Source organism: Dipodomys merriami, unplaced genomic scaffold (assembly GCF_024711535.1).
Source record: "Dipodomys merriami isolate MVZ:Mamm:240054 unplaced genomic scaffold, mDipMer1.0.p SCAF_406, whole genome shotgun sequence".
Classification (NCBI taxonomy): Eukaryota; Metazoa; Chordata; class Mammalia; order Rodentia; family Heteromyidae; genus Dipodomys; species Dipodomys merriami.
The window spans coordinates 326,903-351,499 of NW_027205671.1; the positions used below are offsets into that span (position 1 = coordinate 326,903).

General features: G+C 47.0%; 2 gene segments (V, D, J or C); both read left to right on the forward strand.

Moving 5' to 3' along the window:
• The window catches only part of LOC138806721 (immunoglobulin heavy variable 3-23-like), a 110,208-nt gene that overhangs the window by 36,063 nt on the left and 49,548 nt on the right, over nt 1–24,597 (forward strand).
• Nucleotides 15,251–15,902, forward strand: LOC138806713 (immunoglobulin heavy variable 3-23-like). The segment is given in 3 exon segments: nt 15,251–15,321; nt 15,426–15,824; nt 15,898–15,902. Coding segments are annotated over 3 exon segments (450 nt in total).

Below are 24,597 nucleotides of genomic sequence, written 5' to 3' on the forward strand. Positions count from 1 at the left end.
GACCATTGCTGACCAGGATTCTCAGTGTTTGCAGGTGTGCAGTGTGAGGTGCAGCTGGTGGAGTCTGGGGGAGGCTTGGTGCAGCCTGGGGGGTCCCTGAGACTCTCCTGTGCAGCCTCTGGATTCGACTTCAGTAGTTACTACATGCACTGGATCCGCCAGGCTCCAGGGAAGAGGCCTGAGTGGCTCTCATACATCAATAGTGATAGTAGTTACATAAAGTATGCAGAATTCGTGAAGGGCCGCTTCACCACCTCCAGAGACAACAGCAAGAACACACTTTACCTGCAGATGAACAGCCTGAGAGTGGAGGACATGGCCATCTATTACTGTGCTAGAGACACAGTGCAGGAAATCCAGTGTGGGCCAGACACAAACCTCCCTGCAGGGCGCTCAGCACCAGCAGAGGGCGCTGAGCACACACTGAGGTCATGCTCAGTCAGCAGCAGCAGGGGGCGCTGGGCACACACTGAGGTCATGGCAGTCACAGGAGCAGCTGTGGAGCTCAGGCCCTGACTCCTCTGTGTGCCTGGCCTCTCCACAGGACGCAGCGTCCCCCACAGAGCTGTCTAGGGTGTTAAGGGCTCCTTGCTGGGTGAGGACATTGCTCTCCAATTCCACTGGTTTCTCTCCATCTGCAGAGATCCTGAGCAGAGACCATCTGGCCTTCCCCATGCTGTCCTTCATTTTCCTAGAGGAAGAGCAGACACTCGCTGCTCACTCTTTTTTTTTGTTTTGTTTTGTTTTGGGTTTTTTTTTTGGTCATGGTGTTTGAACACTGGGTTTGGGCGCTGTCCCTCAGCTCTTCGGCTCAAGGAGACCACTCTACCGCTTTAGCCACAGGGCCACTTCTGGTTTTCTGGTGGTTTGTTGGAGATAAGAGTCTCAGGGACTTACCTGCCGGGGCTGGCTTTGAACCACAATCCTCCGATCTCAGGCTCCTGAGTACCTGGGTTTGCAGGCATGAGACAGCGACACTGGGCTCACACTGACTTATTTACACTCAGCCTCTACCAGACCATGGAAATACTTCCTGAGAGTCACAGATGTCTTCCTGACGCCTGGAATTCCGGGTGGACCTTTGTTTCCTTGCTGGCCGTTCCTGGGTGTAGGACATCAGGATGTGGTTAGGATGTTGTGAGGACGCTGCATCCGAACACGGAACACACCGTGTCTTCCCATCACTGGCACTGAGGTTCTCTGTCCTCAGATGTCCTGTCCCAGCAGCTGCAGGCATCCCACAGCCTGGCTTGGCCAAGCCCCCGTGGTCTCTGTTCCTGCCTGCACCATGTAGGTGGCACTGGCTGTCATTACTGATGGAGCCGGGTCCTACAGCCACATGGAAACGGCTGGGAAGGACAGGAGACATCTTCAACTACAGCTGTCTCTCAGGATTCGAGTCACAGTGTCTGAGGACACAGCCAAGAAACAGATGTCCATGAGCTGAGCGTGTGACCACCGGGGACCCAGTCATGGATTACTGTGCAAGAGACACCGGGAGAGACGTCAGTGTGAGTCCTGACACAGACTGTCCACCAGACCCTGAGTCTGAGCTGTGGGGATGCTCAGGGCCAGCAGCCCTGGATCTCACCCCAGAAGCTGGGTGGGAGCTGGGTGTCAGGTTCTATGACACTCCCTCCTCGCATTCCCGGTGTCCCTCTGGATACTTCCCCAGCACCCCACAGTCCCTCTGGACATGTCTGCCTTCCTTTTGTTTCCTCTTTCTCACGTGCTCACTGGGGCACTGTGGGAGGGAAGGACTTCCTCTGTGTGTGGATGAGATGGGATCAGCCATCAGCTTCCTGTGGAGCACTGCCACTTCCTGTGTCCTTCTTCCCTGATGCCCACACCTGTCTCAGGTGAGCGGCCTCCCTTCCTCTTCCCCTCAGCCCCCGTGCTGTCCACTCTGTGGACACTCCTGCTTCACAGCGCACGGCAGCTGCTGATGGTCATTTCCACTCTCTCTACACCCTCAGGATGGAAGGGGATGGAGATCCACCTGAGCTCTCAGTCCCCAGCAGGCGCAGAGCAAGGGCAGAGAGGAAAGCCCTCCCACCCAGGGGTTTCCAGGGGTCTAACGGAGGCCCGACTGTCTCTCAGGGGGTGTTCCAACATGGTTGACAATGCAGACTCAGTTGCACTAAAAGTCCCTCGAACAAGAGTATCCTCAGCTAGGGACTGAAATGTGTTTACCTACGAGACCAATAAATGTACGTGAAACAAAGAGACAATGTGCTGTCCCAAGACTCCAGGCTTAAATGAGGAAGTGAGCCAAGTGCAGCCGTCTCCTGTCATGGGGACCATCCACAGAGGCCGAGGAGCCTTCATCCTGCCCTCTGCAGCCACCACAGCTGCCTGGCTCAAGGCACTGCCGACCTCGGCCTCTCTTTACACTGAGAGCTTCTCACAGCAGATCTGTCTCCACCCGCAAGACTCTGGGGTGGCAGCGAGGTCCCCAGCTGTGTGTCCCTCGGCGGAGCTGCCAGTCCTTCTATGAGCACACCTGATGGTACCTGCTGACGGCTCAGCTCTCTTCCCCAGCAGGAGAGCTGCACACAGGTCAGAGCTCAGTGCCACAGTTTCTCCACCCTGACTGCTTCTCTGCCATGTCCTGGGTCCCTGGATCTCCCTGTCCCTTCTCCTTTCCTCTCTTCCTCAGAATCTGCTCAGCTTTGTGTCAGTGGATTCTTGTTCATGAACAAAAGTGCTGTTCACCTTCAGCTCACCATCTTGTCCAGCACTAGGAATCACTGTAACCAATGACCTGAAAGACAGATGCAAGGAAACTGCCAAATGGTTGATAAAACAATCTGAAGAAGACACAAGGCATTTTCCATAATTACCAAATACCAATATACCTATGAGCACATTGTTATGCATTGTGACTAATTGAGATTTTTTTATTGAGATTAACAACACACATGATATTGTTACAAATAAACACATATAAACAGGATAAACAAACAAGGAAGCTAGGCTGTGATAAGTGATACACCAGAGCCCACTGTCAAGCCTCTGCCTGAACCCTGGCCGACCTGGTTGATGGTCAAATTGAAGTAAAGTGCAGCAAAGCCACACCTGATCTCGGCTCAGGAAGGAGGTTCTGCAGAGCTCACAGATGAGCACCATTCTCCTGGAACACACCAGGAACTGTGGGCCCTCCTTGTCTGTGCAGGCCCAGACCAGGCATGGAGCTCATACCACGTAAGACACTGCCAGTGTGGAAATGCACTCACGATTGATTTACACTTTTGGGTGTGCACAAGGAGGTCACACGCATGTGGCCCTTGGTGTTTTGTGTGATCAGAAATGCTGACAGAACGATTGCCGGAACCAGCCGGCAACGAAAGGGACTCCTGATTTAGGAGGCGATGACAGAAAAATAAAGACATAAGACAAAGGATGGGGTTGGGAGGTCTGCAGCTCAAGACTGCAGCCCTGTTTATTTTTAACTCTCCTTATTTATACAATTAGAAGTCACGAGGTAACCTAAGGTCACCATAGTGCAGAAAAGCAAGAAAAGCCTTTAATAAAAACAAGGGTGCAGAAAGAAACAAGACAAGGTCAACTGATAGAAAGTAAAGCAAATTCTACAGACATAGCAAGGCAAACCCGGACACCTGGTGTTATTCATGAAAGCCAGTTCCTTGTACGTGCCTTCAAGTGAGCACAAGGGTCAAGATGACCTTGGAGTTTTACTGTCGGCTCCCAACATCTCCCTCGTCTCTTTTTTGAAGAAGCGAACCCGCCTGTCTTAGGTTAGGTGGATCATCTTGTCTGTCTTACCCATCTTTGGGAACTTCTTCAGAGCAAAGCTGAAGGCCCTGTCTTAGGTTGGTCAGACTGGCACCCCCTCTTACCCATCTCTGGCTGCAGTTCCTCTCGGGGTAATTCATTTATTTGGAGCTTGATCTTATGTATCTGGCTGGCTAAACTCATAAGAGAGTTTTGTAGTGCATGTAATACAAGGAAGGCATAGAAAACCATCAACAAAAGCATTCCCAGGCCAAGCAATGACATTAGCATCCTTTAACATAAGTCAGGGAAGGGATATAGCATTGAAATTGTTTAAACAGTTTTTTTTTTAAATTTTTTTGGGTCCGGTCATGGGGCCTGAACTCTGGGCTTGGGCACTGTCCCTCAGCTCTTCAGCTCAAAGCTAGTGCTCTACCACTTGAGCCACAGCGCCACTTCCGGCTTTTTTCTTTTTGCTTATGTGGTGCTGAGGAATCGAACCCAGGGCCTCAGGCATGCAAGGCAAGCGCTTTAACCACTGAGCCACCTTCCCAGCCCCTTTAAACAGTTTTTTAACAGTTTTTGCCACTTTAGAGTCCAGAGGTATAGCTTGTGTAGTATTATGAGCAAGCTGATTAAGATAATGGGCAGTTTGTACATTTTGTGTTAGTGCTACAGCAGCTGCCACTGCAGAGGCAGCTAACGAAATAAAGGCCAAAACATGAGCTACAAGTAGCCCAACAAATTGAAGAGGGCGCATTAGTTCTTTCAATTGTTTTAACACCTGAATACCAAAATCTTTATACCAAGTTTCAGAAATATTTACAGGAAGCATAACAAAAGATGGTTGTCTAACAATAAGTATGGATTCAGTTATGCTGCTATACAAGCAATTAATAAAAGAACAATTAGAACAGGTGACATTAAAATAATTAGCTCCTATAGAGATATTGAATGGTCTATACATAATGACATGGGGTGGTGATACACAATTTATAATATTTTTTAAAAGGGATGAATTGGGCCAGGTTATGTTGTTGAGTGCAGCTACCAGCATCCAAACATGATGTTGAGGATGCCCATTCATCCACCACAGTCCAAGATTGTACTTATTAGTAAGATTAGCTCCAGTCCAGTCCATTAATTGAGAATTAGTTCCAGAAATATTGGTAACAAATGGCTGCACATGCCTACACCTTATTGGATGAGGCTCTCCTGTAGATTCTACTACTTGTGAAGAATTAATGCAACGGGGTATCCTAAAGGATGGAGTAGAATTTGCATAAACTAAGTGCCCAGTTGGCAAAGATGTCATCTGTATATAGTACATTTGATTTTTGTCTGGGAATCAAATTTTATGAGTCATGGATAGCATTATAATACAGCCTGGAATGGAGCCTTAAGAGCTGGTGGTAAAGCAAAAAGGAGTTCCAATATCTGAAGCTGAGATATCTCTCATCTTGGTGTGCTGGATGAAGGGATCGGGGGCTGTATTGAATGCTGATCTATTCACGTGAATGATTACTTCAACTCCCTCCCAGGTCGCTGGGTGCACAATCGGGGGATCTGGCACGTAAGCCCAATGTGTCAGCATTTGTGTCATCTGAATGAGTCTCCACAATCCTAACTCAGTGTTCAGGCAACCAGCGGGCGTCATTTTCTTCCTGCGAGAAAACACAAACATGTCCTCGACCCCATGTTAAAACCAGATCAGGCCCATGCCAAGCACCTGTTAAAGGATCCTTCCACTTTACTTGCAAAAGCTCTTTGCTCTCTTTTTTCCCAAAACCACTGTGCTGCAGTAAGGCCATTACAATCTATGTTTAAAAATTTTAGTACAAACAAAGCATGAGAAAGAATATTAACAGGAGATATGGGGTATAATTCCCCACCTTTTAATTTAAAAATTTGAAGTTTGAGCAAACCATTAGCTCGTTCAACAATTCCTTGACCTTGAGGATTATAGGGAATACCTGTAGTGTGAATAATCTGATAAGAGTTACAAAAATTTTGAAAAGCTTGTCCAACATATCCTGGACCATTGTCAGTTTTAATATATTTAGGAAGTCCCATAGTGGTGAAACAACGCAGAGAATGGGAAATACAATGCTTGCTAGTCTCCCCAGCAAGGGGTGTAGCCATAATAAAATTAGAATAAGTATGTGGTAACATGGACAAAGCAAAGCCATCCAAAAGATGGAATCAGGCAGGAGTGTAGTCTACTTTTTCCACGGTGGAGGTGGTCAGGGTAACGATGTAGATTTTCTCCAGGTGACTGTCAGGCTGTAGCAGCAGCAGCAGCAGCAGCAGGGTCTCTCAGTGGCTCCAAGGGACTGTCACACCTTGTGTTGGGCTGTAAATTTCTATACAGACTGGTTAAGGATACAAGTAATATATAGGCTTGGCAGGTTGTGGCCCCACTAGTTTTTAAGACTAGACAATAGCCCAGGACAATTTACCAAGATGACAACTTTTTTAACTAGTTAGTTCTTTTAATAAGGCTGATTTTCTAGGCTGATATAGAGAGCTCAGGCCTGTACTACTATTTTCCATGTCTTTTTCTTTTGTCTATTTTGTCACCTTTTTTTTTTATGACTCTTGTCCCTTGTTCTAAAAAGGGGATGATGGGCGAAGATTCATCTTCTGTAACTTCTTCAAGCTGACTCAGGGGTGTTGTCTTACCTAGCCAGGAACCTATAACCTTAGTCTATTTTACAAAGAGGTTACCAGGGTTACATGTCATTAAGAACAATATTTTAACTTTGACAAATGCACAGACTTTTTCTCTGGCTACAGCAGTGTAGCTTGTTTCACACTCTGGTTTGTAATAGCATCTTTAGGAATGTGACCTCTAGTGACTCTAACAATGCCTAAGTCACCTGTGCAGGCCTTTAGACAGATGTTAATAGAAACACACTCTCAGGTTTACAAACCTTTTTCTTGATCAGATAAATTTTATGTAACTGATGTTAGCTCAAAAGTTACTGTCAATTAGGGCTTTTGGCACATACAGGGGTTGGGATTTAAACCATACCCCACATTTTATAACTTTAGCCTTTTAGTACTATTATAAGTTTCTGTCCCTACAAAGTAGATAGTCATGGATATTAGGCATGCTTACAACCTATCTTCCCATGACCTCCTGGCTCTGACCAATTTTTGAAGGGCCACTCACAAATGACTCTAGGATCTGACATTTCTGCCATCCAAGCAGTGGCTTACTGCCTCTGGATGCTCCTCCATTGCTCTTGGCCCAGTAGTGTTTTCTCTACACTGAGATAAATGCCTCATTTGCATTTCCTTTAGCTGGTTGCTGGACTTGAACTCAGACCTGAGTGCTGTCCCTCAGCTCTACAGCTCAAGGCTAGCACTCTGCCACTATGAGTCCCAAAGCAACTCTGCTTGCTCTTTCAGCACTCTGCTGGCTGAGTAGAGGTGACAGTCTCACAGGGACCTTTTTCTGCCTGGGCTGGCTTTGAACCAGTTTGCAGATCAATGAGTCTTATAAAAGGCCACTTTACTCCAATTAAAAGCAACAAGGTGGTCAACATAGAAGTAGCTATTAAGCATGCTCTTACCTGAAACTTGTTAAGAGCCAAAGTTACATCTGACAAACTTATAAGAATCCTCTGTGCTTTGCTCTTGGCTTGCTGGAAACTTAAAAAGCCTATAAGAGCAAACTGGAATAGCAATTAAGCCATTATTTTGGTAATCCTAATTTTTTCACTTTGAGGCAAATGTTAAGAACAAGTTTACTTTTAAACTTTATATCCAAAAATCCATTCCTATTTTTTAAGCCTCCTATTAATCTCTTTTAATTATTTTATATTTTAGTTTTTAGTTACATTAAAAAAATCCCTTAAAATCTTGAGGCCAAGTGTCATTCATTGTCTCTTGGCTGCTTGTTTTAAAACAGATACACATTAAAACTTTTAAACTCAAATTTTTTCTTAATGCAAGAATTACAATCACCATCACTGTACCAAGAAGTTAAACTTAACACATATATGACTTTTAAAAACATATCCTAATTATAGAACATCATTGAAAGCAAGTCACATTATACAAAAAACATTTTTTAACCCTCTTTTTTAAGTCCAAGGGGCAGTTTTAGCAATACTAATCAGATCATCACATCACTAATATTTACCATCATGTTTTTAGTATTTATCTGTAGAGAAAAAGGACAGAACAAAGCTGGGCCACTTGGCCCCTCCTGTGGAATGGGCACACACCTAATCTCACTCTTTAGGGTTAGATGAACTGCGTTTGTGCCAGCTTGTCCTCTTTCACCACGCGTGGACTCCTCCCATGGCCGGTCCCACCATGTATGACCAGCTGAACTGCACTTTTACCTGTTTAACCCTTACCCCCAAAGATAGGTCTTTTGTTGGCTTTAAAGTTTTTTCCTTTTCTTATCTCTTGGTTATTGAATGAAAATACACAGTTTTAGACAGACAGAACAGGTAATGTCTTTTACAGTGTTAAACAAACTTTTATATTTAAACTTTTAATATTTATCCCCAAATTTTAGCCAAGAGAACTAAATTTCAAACAGCCAATGCATTTTTGTTAAGCCAGATAACTTGATTACAGTGAAAACAGCCTTATGCATTTAAAATACCAGGTTTTTTTAAAGTTAAAGAATCCTTAAAAAGTCATTTAAAACAATGTGAAAATTCTTTAAAATTTTTGGTAATGTCCAAACCTCATAACCTTTTGAATTTTAAACTTAAACTCACCCAATTGTTACAGCATGCTGATAATTTTTATCTTGAACATGTTCACAATCACATACAAAACACACACAGATCTTAAAGCGCTTAAGAATCAAAATCAGTTGTACGTACATTTAAAACTGGTACCAATTCTAAAACAGAACTAGACAAGACAACAACCAAAGGCTGAGTTGGGACTAATGGGCCCCAGTTTATCTTTATCTCTACCAGAACTCTGTGCTGTTTTCACTCAGCAAGCTGAATCCAAAGTCTCTGAGTGAGCTTGCCACGCTCACCCAGAACTTCCCTACCTCAGAAAACATAGAGCAAACAAACACACTAAAGTAAACAAGACAAACAAGTGGCCACAAAGACAAAATCAGGTCTCAGTGAGTGGGGCAACATCTCACCACCATTCACAAGTGAGATTCAAACCCACTTACCAGGGGACTCGGCCCCGGGGACTCGGACCCCCTCTACTCACCTCCGGAGGATTTTTCTTTTAGATTCCTGCAAACATTGACCCAGGGGCCTTCCAAGGTGGAGGAGAATTCCCAGCCATCTTGGGGCAAGGGAAAGAAGTCCCTAGCGGCCGTCCCCTCAGACTGACAGGTTCTCCCCCATTCTCAGACCCCCTGGGCCAAGACCCGAGGCTAAGATCATGCTGGTGTCACTTGCAGGTGGTCAGTGGCAGTTTTATCTGGCTGCGAGTTCTCCCTGCTGGCCCCTTTTAAGTTATTGTTAGAACCTCCAGGTTTTTCACCACCCATCACTCCCCTACTTCTGGATCCAGAGAGGGTGGAGGAGGTGGCAGTAAAGGGTAGAAAGGGGGTCAGTTTAAAGTGTAAGTAAAAAAGAAGGAGCTAGAGAGAAACAGATATTGAGGGGATGTTAGCCAGTTTCCTCCGGGCTCTCGCATCAGGATGAATCTGAGAGAAGAAACATTCCAAGAATTCCAAAATACATACACAAACATTGAGAAAAAACACATTTACAGCATGCTCGTTGTAGGCTGTCAGACAGAAGGTGCCGGACTACAGATGGGCCCAAATGTCCGCACTAGTGGATAGTTTACCCTGATGGGGATCCGGGGGACGTCTCCCACCGGTCCCATTGGCTGTCTTATAGCGCATCCACCAAGACTCTTGCCAACCCCAATACAGAACCTGCAGGCTACACAGATACCAGACAATTACAAAGCCGCAATGTTTTAACTTACAGGCCATTTGCATCAAGGTGTCCCTGAATCCTTTTTTCCAAAAAAAAAAAATTTTTTTTAAGTTATAAAGCTAATGGTTCCTTCCTCCGGGAACCAGGGGTATACTTCCTCAACAAAGTGAAACATTCTAACTGACTCTGTCTAACTTTCACTCCTTGAGCGTGAAGCATACCCTTGAGAGCCTGCACATATAACGTGTGGCCGTTTCCTTGCCCCGTAATTTCTTACTCCCGACTATACTATCACCCGCTCTTTTTCTGGACACGTCTTCTTACCTTAGCGGGGTCCTCTGCCTTGATCCCAGGTTTTCAGGGGCCCTGTTCGGGCGCCACTTGCCTGAAGCAGCCGGCAACGAAAGGGACTCCTGATTTAGGGGGCGATGACGGAAAAATAAAGACATAAGACAAAGGATGGGGTTGGGAGGTCTGCAGCTCAAGACTGCAGCCCTGTTTATTTTTAACTCTCCTTATTTATACAATTAGAAGTCACGAGGTAACCTAAGGTCACCATAGTGCAGAAAAGCAAGAAAAGCCTTTAATAAAAACAAGGGTGCAGAAAGAAACAAGACAAGGTCAACTGATAGAAAGTAAAGCAAATTCTACAGACATAGCAAGGCAAACCCGGACACCTGGTGTTATTCATGAAAGCCAGTTCCTCGTACGTGCCTTCAAGTGAGCACAAGGGTCAAGATGACCTTGGAGTTTTACTGTCGGCTCCCAACAAACGATCACCAGGCACAATGGCAGAGTGAAAGGACACGTGTGTCCCTCTGCACCCCAGACAGCTCTCAGTGTTCTCACACTCTGCCTCAGGCTCCCAAGGAGCTGCAGATACAGTGTGAACCACAGCACGTGGTCAGTGCGTCATGATGTCTCCAAGGTGGCCATTGTCACCAAACTCCTCCAGCACAGTCACCTCTGCTCTGGGAGCCCAATCTCTAGACTTCCCCCCAGAGCTGCTTTATAACAGAGGACATGCAAATAGCACGTCCCTCTGCCCATGAAAACCAGCCCAGCCCTGACCTGAGCTCTGTGAGCTGATTCCACCAGTGACTGAGCACAGACCAGCACCATGGAGCTGGGGCTGCGCTCGGTTCTCCTTGTTGCTCTCTTGAAAGGTGATTCATGGGGAGCAATGGATGCTGAGTGTGCAAATGCACATGAGTGGGAGGAACAGTGGATGTGTGTGACCATTGCTGACCAGGATTCTCTGTGTTTGCAGATGTGCAGTGTGAGGTGCAGCTGGTGGAGTCTGGGGGAGGCTTGGTGCAGCCTGGGGGGGCCCTGAGACTCTCCTGTGCAGCCTCTGGATTCGAATTCAGTAATTACTGAATGAGCTGGATCCTCCAGGCTCTAGGGAAGACTCCTGAGTGGCTTGGAAAAATTAATCCAAGTGGCAGTAGCACAAACTACCCAGACTCTGTGAAGGGCCGGTTCACCATCTCCAGAGACAACAGCAAGAGCACACTTTACCTGCAGATGAACAGCCTGAGAGTGGAGGACACGGCCGTCTATTACTGTGCTAGACACACAGTGCAGGAAATCCAGTGTGGGCCAGACACAAACCTCCCTGCAGGGCGCTCAGCACCAGCAGGGAGCGCTTGGCACTGCTTGGAGCCGGGTCAGCTCAGGAGCAGCTGCACACAGAGCCCAGGGCTGCTCTCCTGCTGTCTGCCCTGCCTCTGTGTCCACAGTGTGACAGCATCTCTCCTGAGTTCATGACCCGCACTCCTCTGGGATGTCTCCAGTCCTCTGCTGGGACTTTAAGAATGAACAGAGTATCACGGTGGAAGCAAAAATGGCTCTGCAGTGGTGACCAGTTTTTGATCCTGAAGAAACTCAGGGACTCTGGTGACCCCATGAGACTCAGGACAAAGATCCCAGGATTCACAGAGTTGGAATTTGTCCTGTGAACAAGAGGGAAACAGCCTGGCATGGTGACTGGTGTCTGTAATCCTAGAGACTTGGGAGGAGGAGAGAAAAATGATTATGAGGACCTCATCTCAATCAATAAGCTGCATGTGGCAGCTGTTTCCTGTGATTCCAGCTACACAGGAGGCAAGTGTGGAATCACTGTCTGGAACCTGCCCCAGGCAAAACCACAGCACAGTACCAGAAAACAAATAAAATCAGAAAAGCTGCAGGAAGGGCTAAAGTGGGAGGTGTGTGCCTAACCAAAGAGGCCCTGAGTTCAAAATAGGGGAGACAGAGATACAGAGAGACAGATACAGACAGAGAGAGAGATGGACACAGCGACAGCTCAGCTCACTGACTCAGGTTTTTTAACAGGCCTCAAACCCTGGCTTTCTCCCTCAGCTGTAGCACTGGGCATGGGGCTTCAGATACTTCCATTAATTCATTTTCCTCCTCAGTGACTCTCATACTCCTTTTTTCTTTACCCAACCTCCAAATGTACTTGGGGACCCAAGGCTTAAAACACAGAGTCAGCCATACCCCTGGAGCTCAGCCCATGGCACCCTGGGAAAGGTTGGTGGACTCCTCAGTGTCCCCTGACCAGGGCCTCTTGCTGTCATCCATGGGGACGTGAAAGTGGACACGAGGAGTCTGGGTTGGACTGGACAGACAACAGGCCATGTGCATGTAGACTGACCTTGCTGGGCCCCATCTGTCCTGGGGTTTCCTCCATCACGATGGCTCTGGAGTCCTGTGGATGTCCCGTCTGGGATGGAGGCCGGGTCCCTGTGGCTCCATCATGAGCACTGTCACTGTGCACGCGCATCGTGGGCACAAGGGGCTGGCCAGGTGATCTCACAGCAATCTGACTGAGCTCCCTGCATCCCGGACACCCCCTCACCTGCTCAAACAGGTCCTTGTTTATTTCTCCATTACATCCTGATCAGAGAAGAGCAAGCTTCACTTCCTGAACAAGAACGTGTCTGTGCACTATACAGGATTTAGGAAGAAAACTTCTAAGTTCTGAGGTTCTCCCCTGGACAGGTTTTGTGGATGAGGAGACAAATCATTCATCTCACCAGGAGACATCCACTACTCTGTCCATGTGGAGACTGTGGTGTCTTGGGTCCTCATTTGGATGTGAAAACCCATCAGGAGGAGCTGGTATCTCTTAGCACAACACTAATCATTGTAAAAAGATGGAGAAAGGAAAGATTTCACCAAAACAAAATCATCAATACTTTAGAGCATGTGACTACTTAGACTATTAGTCATTTAAGAATGTATAACTGTATTGAATAATAACCAGTACCTGTTAACGTATATCCTTTATAATAATAACTAAATTAATTAATTGGTAAACAAATGCATTGGCCCTGCCTCTGCTCTTCCTGCCCTAGCTCTCCTCTGTGGCAGCCCTACTTCTGCTCATCCCCTGACAGTCTCCCTGGGACTTCATGTCTGTGTCTGTAGTCATCCTTGACTGTCTGGATCAGATGTTCTGCTTTCCACTGTGAGGTTTACTTAAACATAGGGAGACTTCACTTCAACAAAGCACAGAGAATAACACATTGGGGAAAGTGACTTTGCCATGATCTCCAAGATCAGATCTGAGGAAGGCTAGAGATGAAAAAAAAAAATCTACCCAAGCCTAACGGAAAATGCTGCCAACAAATCTCCCAGAAACATTGAGACATAATGAAACATATATACAGACATACAGAATTCAAGAATATTAGGAAACACATTTACTATCATATCAAATGAAAACTGTACATCAAAGCATTACTAGATTTTAGGCAACTAGCAGCAGCTTAGTCTAGCTACCATCATCTACATGAACATGCCAAGGTGTGTGATGCTATGATATTACAACAATCACAAGGTCACTAATAATAGGAATGTTTTATCTGCACCATAATTCTGTGGGACAGCTTCATATATCCTGATCATCACTGCCCAAACATTGTTTGAACTGCTCATAACTGTGTGTTCTGAAAAGGAAGTTGGCAAGATGCATGGCAAAGGCCATTCTGATGTTTCTCAGATAGAACTTAGGGACAGGGCAGTGGAGCATGGAGCACAGGACATCCTAGGGAGAACGTGGCAGAGGAGGGCTGAGATTAAAGTAAATGTCCAACAAGAGAAGAACAGATAAAGGAAATGGGAAAGGTGTGGACAATGGAATAGAACTAACCCACAGACTGGAAGAGAGATTGTCATTAGTGATAGATCTAAAGAGAGTTAGATTAAAGGAAATAAACCAACCATAGAAACACCAGTATCATGTTATGTCTGGTTTGCAATAACTAGTATATGTCTGAGACAAACAGAAACTGTCAGACAAGTTGATGTTAGGTGAAGTGAACCCCAAGATAAAGATTCAAATGATTTTTCTTTCTTTTGATTGTTTCTAACATATTTATGAGATGATTATTTGTTGCTTTGTATGTCCCTCCCCCACAGTATAACACCTGCTTTCACTGCAATTGATGTTGGTATAATTTGTGGAGGGGAAGGGAAAAAATTGTTTAAATAGGGATACAGGTGGACACGTTGCAACAATCAGATATACAAGTCGTTATGTCGAAAACAAACTTTTCAACTTTTGCCTGGGTGCGGGACGTGGGGGGGGGGAAGGAATGGGGGGAGGGGGATGTGGGAGAGGGAGAATGGAAGGGATGGGAAGTGGAAACAAAGGAGGTGTCAACAATGCTTAATAAGAAACATATTCATGATCGTGATCGTGTAATTGTAACCACTCTGTACGGTATTTCAACAATAAAAAAAATTGCAAGCAAATAAGGAATCCCATGGTTTTTAAAACAATTTGAAGAACAAACAAATACTTTATCGATATTTACCAAATCAGTGTTTACCTATGAGCACTGTATGTTACATGTAGTGACTCATTGAGGATATCACAATATACAATACATGGGATACTGTCAGAAATGCAGAGTGCATATGAACCAGAAAAACAAACAAAAAAGCCAGACTGTGAAACTGATACAACAGAGCCCACTATCAAGCATCTGCCTGAACCCTGGCCATCTTGGTTTGTGGTCAGAATGAAGTAAAGTGTGGCAAAGCCACACCTGATCTCGTGTCAGGAAGGAGGCTCTGCAGAGCTCACAGATGAGCACCATTCTCCTGGAACACACCAGGAACTGTGGGCCCTCCTTGGCTGTGCAGGCCCAGACCAGGCATGGAGCTCGTACCACAGGAGACGCTGCCAGTGTGGAAACAAATTCACCATTGAGTTACACTCTTGCATGTGCACTAGGAGGTCACAGGCGTGTTGCACTTTGTGTTTTGAGTGTGATCAGAAATGCTGACAGAACGATCACCAGGCAGAATGGCAGAGTGAGAGGACATGTGTATCCCTCTGCACCCCAGACAGCTCTAGATGTTCTCACACTCTGCCTCAGGCTCCCAGGGAGCTGCAGGTACAGTGTGAACCATAGCACGGGGTCAGTGCGTCATGATGTCTCCAAGGTGACCATTGTCACCAAACTCCTCCAGCACAGTCACCTCTGCTCTGGGAGCCCAATCTCTAGACTTCCCCCCAGAGCTGCTTTATAACAGAGGACATGCAAATAGCACGTCCCTCTGCCCATGAAAACCAGCCCAGCCCTGACCTGAGCTCTGTGAGCTGATTCCACCAGTGACTGAGCACAGACCACCACCATGGAGCTGGGGCTGCGCTGGGTTCTCCTTGTTGCTCTCTTGAAAGGTGATGTATGAGGAGAAAGGGATACTGAGTGTGCAAATGGACATGAGTGGGAGGAACCGTGGACATGTGTGACCATTGCTGACCAGGATTCTCTGTGTTTGCAGGTGTGCAGTGTGAGGTGCAGCTGGTGGAGTCTGGAGGAGGCTTGGTGCAGCCTGGGGTGTCCCTGAGACTTTCCTGTGCAGCCTCTGGATTTGACTTCAGTGATTACTACATGGACTGGTTCCGCCAGGCTTCAGGGAAGTCGCTGGAGTGGGTTGCACAAATTGATAAAGATGGTGGTAGCACATGGTACCCAGACTCTGTGAAGGGCCGCTTCACCACCTCCAGAGACAACAGCAAGAGCACACTTTACCTGCAGATGAACAGCCTGAGAGTGGAGGACACGGCCGTCTATTACTGTGCTAGAGACACAGTGCAGGAAATCCAGTGTGGCCCAGACACAAACCTCCCTGCAGGGCGCTCAGCACCAGCAGGGGGCGCTGGGCACAGCTTGGAGCCGGGTCAGCTCAGGAGCAGCTGCACACAGAGCCCAGGGCTGCTCTCCTGCTGTCTGCCCTGCCTCTGTGTCCACAGTGTGACAGCATATCTCCTGAGTTCATGACCCACACTCCACTGTGATGTCTCCAGTCCTCTGCTGGGACTTTAAGAATTAACAGAGTATCATGGTGGAAGCAAAAATGGCTCTGCAGTGGTGACCAGGATTTGATCCTGAAGAAACTCAGGGACCCTGGAGACCCCATGAGACTCAGGACAAAGATCCCAGGATTCACAGAGTTGGAATTTGTTCTGTGAACAAGACGGAAACAGCCTGGCCTGGTGACTGGTGTCTGTAATCCTAGAGACTTTGGAGGAGGAGAGTAAATTATTTTGAAGACCTCATCTCAATCAATACCCTGGAAGTGGCAGCTGTTTCCTGTGATTCCAGCTAAACCAGAGGCAAGTGTGGAATCACTGTCTGGAACCTTCCCCAGGCCAATCCACAACACTCTACCAGATAATTAATAAAATCAGAAAAGCTGCAGGAAGGGCTAACGTGGGAGGTATGTGCCTAACAAAAGAGGCCCTGAGTTCAAAATAGGGGAGAGAGAGAGACAGAGACAGAGAGAAATGGAAACAGAGACAGAGACAGTTCAGCTCACTGACTCAGGAATCTTAACAGGTCTCAAACCCTGCCTTTCTCCCTCACCTGTAGCACTGGGCATGGGGATTCAGAATTCTTCCATTAATTCATTTTCTTCCTCTGTGATTCTCATATTCTTAGCCTCCTTTTCTCTTTGTCCAACCACCAAATATCCCTGGGGACCCAAATCATAAAACACAGGGGTTGGCCATACCCTTTGTGCTCTGCCCATGGCACCCTGCGAAATGTTGGTGGACTTCTCAGTCTCCCCTGACCAGGGTCTCTTGCTGTCCTCCAGGGGACGTGGAAGTGGACACCAGGAGTCTGGGTTGAACTGGACAGAAAACAGGCCATGTGCATGTAGACTGACCTTGCTGGGCCCCGTCTGTCCTGGGGTTTCCTCCATCACGATCACTCTGGAGACCTTCGAATGTCCTGTCTGGGAGAGAGGCCGGGTCCCTGTGGCTCCGTCATGAGCACTGTCACTGTGCACGCTCATCGTGGGCACGTGGGGCTGGTCCCAGGTGATCTCACAGCAATCTGACTGAACTCCCTGCATCCCAGACACCCCCTCACCTCCTCAAACAGGTCCTTGTTTATTTCTCCATTACATCCTGATCAGAGAAGAGCAAGCTTCACTTCCTGAACAAGAACATGTCTGTGCACTGTACAGGCTTTAGGAAGAAGACTTGCAAGTTCTGAGGTTTTCCCCTGGACAGTTTCTGTGGATGATGAGACAAATCATTCATCTCACCAAGAGGCATCCATTACTCTGTCCATGTGGAGACTGTGGTGTCTTGGGTCCTCATTTGGATGTGAAAACTCATCAGGAGGAGCTGGTATCTTGTAGCACAACACTAATCATTGTAAAAAGATGAAGAAAGGAAAGTGTCTACTTAGATGTTAGTCATTTAACAATGTATATACCTGTTGAATAATAACCAGTACCTGTTAACGTATATCCTTTATAATAATAACTAAAATAATTGGTAAACAAATGCATTGGCCCTGCCTCTATTCTTCCTGCCCCAGCTCTCCTCTGTGTCTGCCCTACTTCTGCTCATCCCCTGACAGTCTCCCAGGGACTTCTCCATGTCTGTGTCTGTAGTCATCCTTGACTGTCTGGATCAGATGTTCTGCTTTCCACTGTGAGGTTTACTTAAACATAGGGAGACTTCTCTTCAACAGAGCACGGAGAATAACACATTGGGGAAAGTGACTTTGCCATGATCTCCAAGATCAGATCTGAGGAAGGCTAGAGATGAAAAACACAAATCCACCCAAGCATAACAGAAAATGCTGCCAACAAATCTCCCAGAAACACTGAGACATAATTTACATAATGTGTTTCACGATGTACAGAATTCAAGAATATGAGGAAACACATTTACTATCATATCAAATGTAAACTGTACATCAATGTATTACTAGATTTTATGCAACTAGTAGCAGCCTAGGCTAGTTACCATCATCTACATGAACATGCCAAGGTGTGTGATGCTATGATATTACAACAATCACAAGGTCACTAATAATAGGAATGTTTTATCTGCACCATAATTCTGTGGGACAATTTTATATATCCTGATCATCACTGCCCAAACATTGTTGTGAGATGAACTGCTTATAGCTACGTGTTCTTAACAGGAAGTTGGCAAGATGCATGGCAAAGGCCATTCTGATGTTTCTCAGATAGAACTTAGGGACAGGGCAGTGGAGCATGGAGCACAGGACATCCTAGGGAGAACGTGGCAGAGGAGGGCTGAGATTAAAGTAAATGTCCAACAAGAGAAGAACAGATAAAGGAAATGGGAAAAGTGTGGACAACGGAATAGACCTAACCCACAGACTGGGAGAGAGACTGTCATTTGTGATAGATATAAAGAGAGTTAGATTAAAGGAAATAAACCAACCATAGAACCACCAGTATCACCTTATGCCTTATTTCCAATAACTAGTATATGTCTAAGAAAAATAGAAACTATCAGACAAGTTGATGTTAGGTGAAGTGAACCCCAAGATAAAGATTCAAATGATTTATCTTTCTTCCGATTGTTTCTAACACATTTATAAGATGATTTTTTGTTGCTTTGTATGTCCCTCGCCAAGGGTATAACCCCGGCTTTCACTGTAATTGATATTCGTATAATTTGTGGAGTGGAAGGAAAAAAAATCATTTAAATAGGGATCCAGGTGGACACGTTGCAACAATTAGACATACAAAAACAATTTCAGAATGAGAGGACATGTGTGTCCCTCTGCACCCCAGACTGCTCTCAATGTCCTCACATTCTGCCTCAGGCTCCCAAGGAGCTACAGGTTCAGTGTGAACCACAGCACGTGGTCAGTGTGTCATGATGTCTCCATGGTGACCATTGTCACCAAACTCTGCCAGCACAGTCACCTCTGCTCTGGCAGCCCAATCTCTAGACTTCCCCCCAGAGCTGCTTTATAGCAGAGGACATGCAAATAGGACATCCCTCTGCCCATGAAAACCAGCCCATCCCTGACCTGAGCTCTGTGAGCTGATTCCACCAGTGACTGAGCACAGACCACCACCATGGAGCTGGGGCTGCACTGGGTTTTCCTTTTTGCTCTGTTGAAAGGTGATTATGGGGAGCAAGGGATACTGAGTGTGCAAATGCTCATGGGTGGGAGGAACAGTGGATGTGTGTGACCGTTGCTGACCAGGATTCTCTGTTTGCAGGTGTGCAGTGTGAGGTGCAGCTGGTGGAGTCTGGGGGAGGCTTAGTGCAGCCTGGAGGGTCCCTGAGACTCTCCTGTGCAGCCTCCGGATTCACCTTCAGTAGCTTTGCATGAACTGGGTCCGCCAGGTTCCAGGGAAGGGGCTGGAGTGGCTCTCATACATCTATGGTAGTAGTAGCACATACTACGCAGACTCCGTTAAGGGCCGCTTCACCATCTCCATAGACAACAGCAAGAACACACTTTACTGCAGATGAACAGCCTGAGAGTGGAGGACACGGCCGTCTCTTACTGTGCTAGACGCACAGTGCAGGAAATCCAGTGTGGGCCAGACACAAACCTCCCTGCAGGGCGTTCAGCACAAGCAGGGGGCGCTGGGCACACACTGAGGTCATGCTCAGTCAGCACCAGCAGGGGGCGCTGGGCACACACTGAGGTCATGGCAGTCACAGGAGCAGCTGTGGAGCTCAGGCCCTGACTCCTCTGTGTGTCTGGCCTCTCCACAGGACGCAGCGTCCCCCACAGAGCTGTCTAGGGTGTTAAGGGCTCCTTGCTGGGTGAGGACATTGCTCTCCAATTCCACTGGTTTCTCTCAATCGGCAGAGAGCCTGAGCAGAGTCCATCTGGCCTTCCCCATGCTGTCCTTCGTCTTCCTAGAGGAAGAGCAGACACTTGCTGCTTTTTTTTTTTTTGGTAGGATCTTGGGCTGGAACTCTGGGCCTGGGGGCGGTCCCTCAACTCTTCAGCTCAAGGAAAGCACTCTACCGCTTAAGTCACAACACCAATTCTGATTTTCTTGTGGTTTATTCTCTAATAAAGTCCCTGAGAGTTTCAGGGACTTTCCTTCCCTGGCTGGCTTTGAACCACCATCCTCAGATCTCAGCCTCCTGAGTACCTGGGTTTGCAGGCGTGAGCCAGTGACACTGTGCTCATACTCACTTGTTTACACTCAGCCTCTGCCAGACCGTGGAAATACTTCCTGTGAGTCAGACATCTTCCTGACGCCCGGAATGCCCGGCAGGCCTTTGTTTCCTTGCTGGCCGTTCCTGGGTGTAGGACATCAGGATGTGGTTAGGATGTTGTGAGGACGCTGCATCCGAATTCGGAACACACCGTGTCTCCCCATCCCCGGCACTGAGGTTCTCTGTCCTGAGATGTCCTGTCCCAGCAGCTGCAGGAGTCACAGGCTGGCCTAGCCAAGCCCGCACACGATCTCTGTCCCCTGCCTGCACCACGTAGGTGGCACTAACTGTCATTACTGATGGAGCCTGGTCCCACAGCCCCAGGGAAGCTGCTGGGAAGGACAGGAGACATCTTCAACTGCAGCCGTCTCTCAGGAGTCGAGTCACAGTGTCTGAGGACACAGCCAAGAACCAGATGTCCATGAGCTGAGCACGGTGACCACTAGGACCCAGCCATGGATCACTGTGCAAGAGACTCTGGGAGAGACATCAGTGTGAGTCCTGACACAGACTGTCCACCAGACCCTGAGCCTGAGCTGCGGAGGTGCTCAGGGCCAGCAGCCCTGGATCTCACCCCAGAAGCTGGGTGGGAGCTGGGTGTCAGGTTCTGTGACGCTCCCTCCTCCCATTCCCGGGGTCCCTCTGGATACTTCCCCAGCACCCCACATTCCCTCTGGACATGCCTGCCTTCCTTTGTTTCCTCTTCCTCACGTGCTCACTGGGGCTCTGTGGGAGGGAAGGACTTCCTGTGTGTGTGGATGAGATGGGATCAGCCATCAGCTTCCTGTGGAGCACTGCCACTTCCTGTGTCCTTCTTCCCTGATGCCCACACCTGTCTCAGGTGAGCGGCCTCCCTTCCTCTTCCCCTCAGCCCCCGTGCTGTCCACTCTGTGGACACTCCTGCTTCACAGCGCACGGCAGCTGCTGATGGTCATTTCCACTCTGTCTACACCCTCAGGATGGAGGGGGATGGAGATCCACCTGAGCTCTCAGTCCCCAGCAGGGGCAGAGCAAGGGCAGAGAGGAAAGCCCTCCCACCCAGGGGTTTCCAGGGGTCTAACGGAGGCCCGACTGTCTCTCAGGGGGTGTTCCAACATGGTTGACAATGCAGACTCAGTTGCACTAAAAATCCCTCGAACAAGAGTATCCTCAGCTAGGGACTGAAATGTGTTTACCTATGAAACCAATAAATGTACGTGAAACAAAGAGACAATGTGCTGTCCCATGACTCCAGGCTTAAATGAGGAAGTGAGCCGAGTGCAGCCGTCTCCTGTCATGGGGACCATCCACAGAGGCCGAGGAGCCTTCATCCCGCCCTCTGCAGCCACCACAGCTGCCTGGCTCAAGGCACTGCCGACCTCGGCCTCTCTTTACACTGGGAGGTGGGCTTCAAACTGTAGACCTTTTTCTTCTTGGTTCTGTTTCTCCGTGGTTTGAATGGTGCTGTTTACCCTTTCATGATTCCTGGGCTCTTTCTGTCTTCCTATCTTCTGAGCACCATCTGTCATTTGGGACCCTGAGCCTTCTCGCTGATGCAGGGCATTAGAAGAATGGAGGATGGTGCTAACCTCCTAGTTTGCTGTTTGTGGTACAGTGATTTGAACTGCACACTTTGCACTTGCTAATCCAATAATCTGCTGTAGAATCAGGCCTGCAGCACTGTTCACCATTGTGTATTTTTGAGATAGTAAGTTTTTTCTGCAGAGGCAGACATCTGGATGGTGATTCAGAAGAGAATGGAAAGCCCGGCGGGTGCTTTCCATGATTCTCCTGGATTCTCCCCATGGAACCTGAGCATTCTGTCTTAGGACTGTCTCACAGGACTGCTTTTAAATCCCAGGCTCACGCCTGTAATCCTAGCTATTCAGCAGGCTGGGATCTGAGAATCATGGTTCCAAACAGCCTGGGCAGAAAAGACCTCGCCAGACTCTTTTTTTTTTTTTTTTTGTGAACATACTTTACAGAGGGGTTACAATTACATGGGCAAGATAATGAGTACATTTCTTATCAATCATTGTAGCTTCCTCCTTTGTTTACCCTTCACATCCCTTCCAAGCCCCCCCACCCCCTCTCCACTCCTCCCTCCCCCACCAAAGTTGTAAAGTTCATTTTCGACATGACAACTTGTACTTCTCATTGTTGCAATGGGTCCACCTGTATCCTTATTTAAACGAATTGTTTTTCCCCTTCTTCTCCACAAATTATACTGACATCAAATACAGCAAAAGTAGGAGGTATGCTGGGGGGAGGGACATAGAAAGCAACAAAGAGATAATCTTATAAATGTGTTAGAAACAAATGCATGAAAGAAAAAAACATTTAAATACATATCTAAGGGTTCATTTCCCTAACATCACCTTATCTGACCTTTTTGGCTTGACTCATACATATACTAGTTATTGCAAATAAGGGAAACCATGGGACCTATGTTTCTTTGGGCCTGGCTTACTTCACTTAATATAATTTTTTCCAAGTCTTTCCATTTCCTAACAAATGGGGCAATGTCATTCTTTCTGATGGAGGCATAGAATTCCATTGTGTATATATACCAAATTTTCTTGATCCATTCATCTACTGAGGGGCATCTGGGTTGGTTCCATATCTTAGCTATGGTAAATCATGCTGCACCTCACGAGAATCTTATCTCCAATTGCCCACTCAAAAACCGCATGGCTGGGCTGGGAAGGTGGCTCAGTGGTAGAGTTCTTGCCTTGCATGCCTGAGGCCCTGGGTTCAATTCCTGAGCACCACATAAGCAAAAAGGAAACAAAGACGCATGGTGCTGTCTCGCAACGTGGTAGAGCATTAGCCTTGAGCAAAGGAGCTCACAGACAGTGCCCTCATTGTGAGTTCAACTCCCACCAACAAGAAAGACATAAAAAGAAAGAAATCAGTTTGATCAACATGTGTCCATCAGTGTCACCCATTTAAACTTTCTCCCCATTCATGCACAATTATATTTCCTCCTACAATTTGAACCTAAACATCATTTATGTTGAGTGTTCTATCACTAAGATACATTTGTATACTTTTAAATTGACACAACACATTTAGGAGAGAGATCTTAGTAATTTGATATGCTAATGTAATGGGTAATGATACAATTCAGTGAACAGCATACCCTTCTCTTCAGCATTAAATTAATGCAAGACAATTTAACAGGCAGGTGCGAGACATAGCAGCAAGGGACAGGGTCCTGCTTCAGGGCAGAAATGGCCCAGAACAACTTAGCACGGGAGTGAGCTTATCACCAGGGGCTTAACAATCAGCAACCGATCTCGGGACAGAGTTCCATGGTACCACAGCCACAAAACCTCTCCTGCAACACAGATAGTCTATAGAGCCACACAAGGCAGAGACAGAATCCAACACTGGGTATGGATGTCATGTCTGATAATCTGCACACACTCACGCAGGGAAGCAGGAAAGACTGTCATTTCCATCACTGATGAGTCTGTGGGAGCAGAGGACCCTTCTGAACTCAGGACAGATTCCGTGGTGGCAACATTCTTGCCAAGGCCACAATCCATATGGTGCAAGGCAAAGACCAAGATCAGACCAATGTTCAGTGTGGATGTCGTGTCTGATAATCCCACACAGGTACATACAGAGGGAGGAAAGGGTTGGTGACATTTCAGAAAGTCCAGAGAAGCCTCTCAGGAAACTGTGAAGTGACCTGGGAGAGCCTAGAAAGGACAGGTTCTTGGGTTTTCATCTCAGTCTGGGGCAGAGGAAGGTGAGTTCCTCCTCTGCACACACAGCAGGTCAGAACCGCTCACTGAATGCATGAGAGGGGAGAACCAGCACTCCCTTAATCCATGTCCACCAGTGACACACAGGGAAGGGAGAGAAGTGAACGTGGTGCTGCCAGATCTGACGTTAAAATGTAGACGACACGCTCATTCCTGTGACTGCACTCCTACTCCATATGAGAGCAACAGCGTAAAATAAAGACATAAAGGCACAAAGAGATTGCTGGGAACCCCTCTTCAGCAACATGAAATAATGTCAAAAGAGTAAAGCTTCATCATAAGGATAGTAGTGATAATGTCTCTAAAGTGATTTACTGTGCATGGTGTATCATCCAAACAAATGTCTCAAGGAAACAACAAAAGACAAGTCTAAAACCCAGTGAAATAATGATCAGAAGACCTGCATTGACAGTTCTTTAAAAGATAAATAATCCTTGTGATGGTGGCTCTCATTTTTAATCCTAGCTACTCAGGAGGCTGAGATCTGAGGATCGTGGTTCAAAGCAAGCTCAGGCAGGAAAGTCTGTGAGACTCTGATCTCCAATAAACCATTAAAAAACCAGAAGTGCAACAGTGGCCCAAGCAGTAGAGCTCTTGCCTTGAGCTGAAGAGCCCAGGGACAGCGCCCAAGCCCAGAGTTTAATCCCCACGACCAACAACAAAAAGACAAATATTCAAGTTCAAGATAATATACTTATATCAATGAAATGCAAATCAATTCCACAGTGGAATA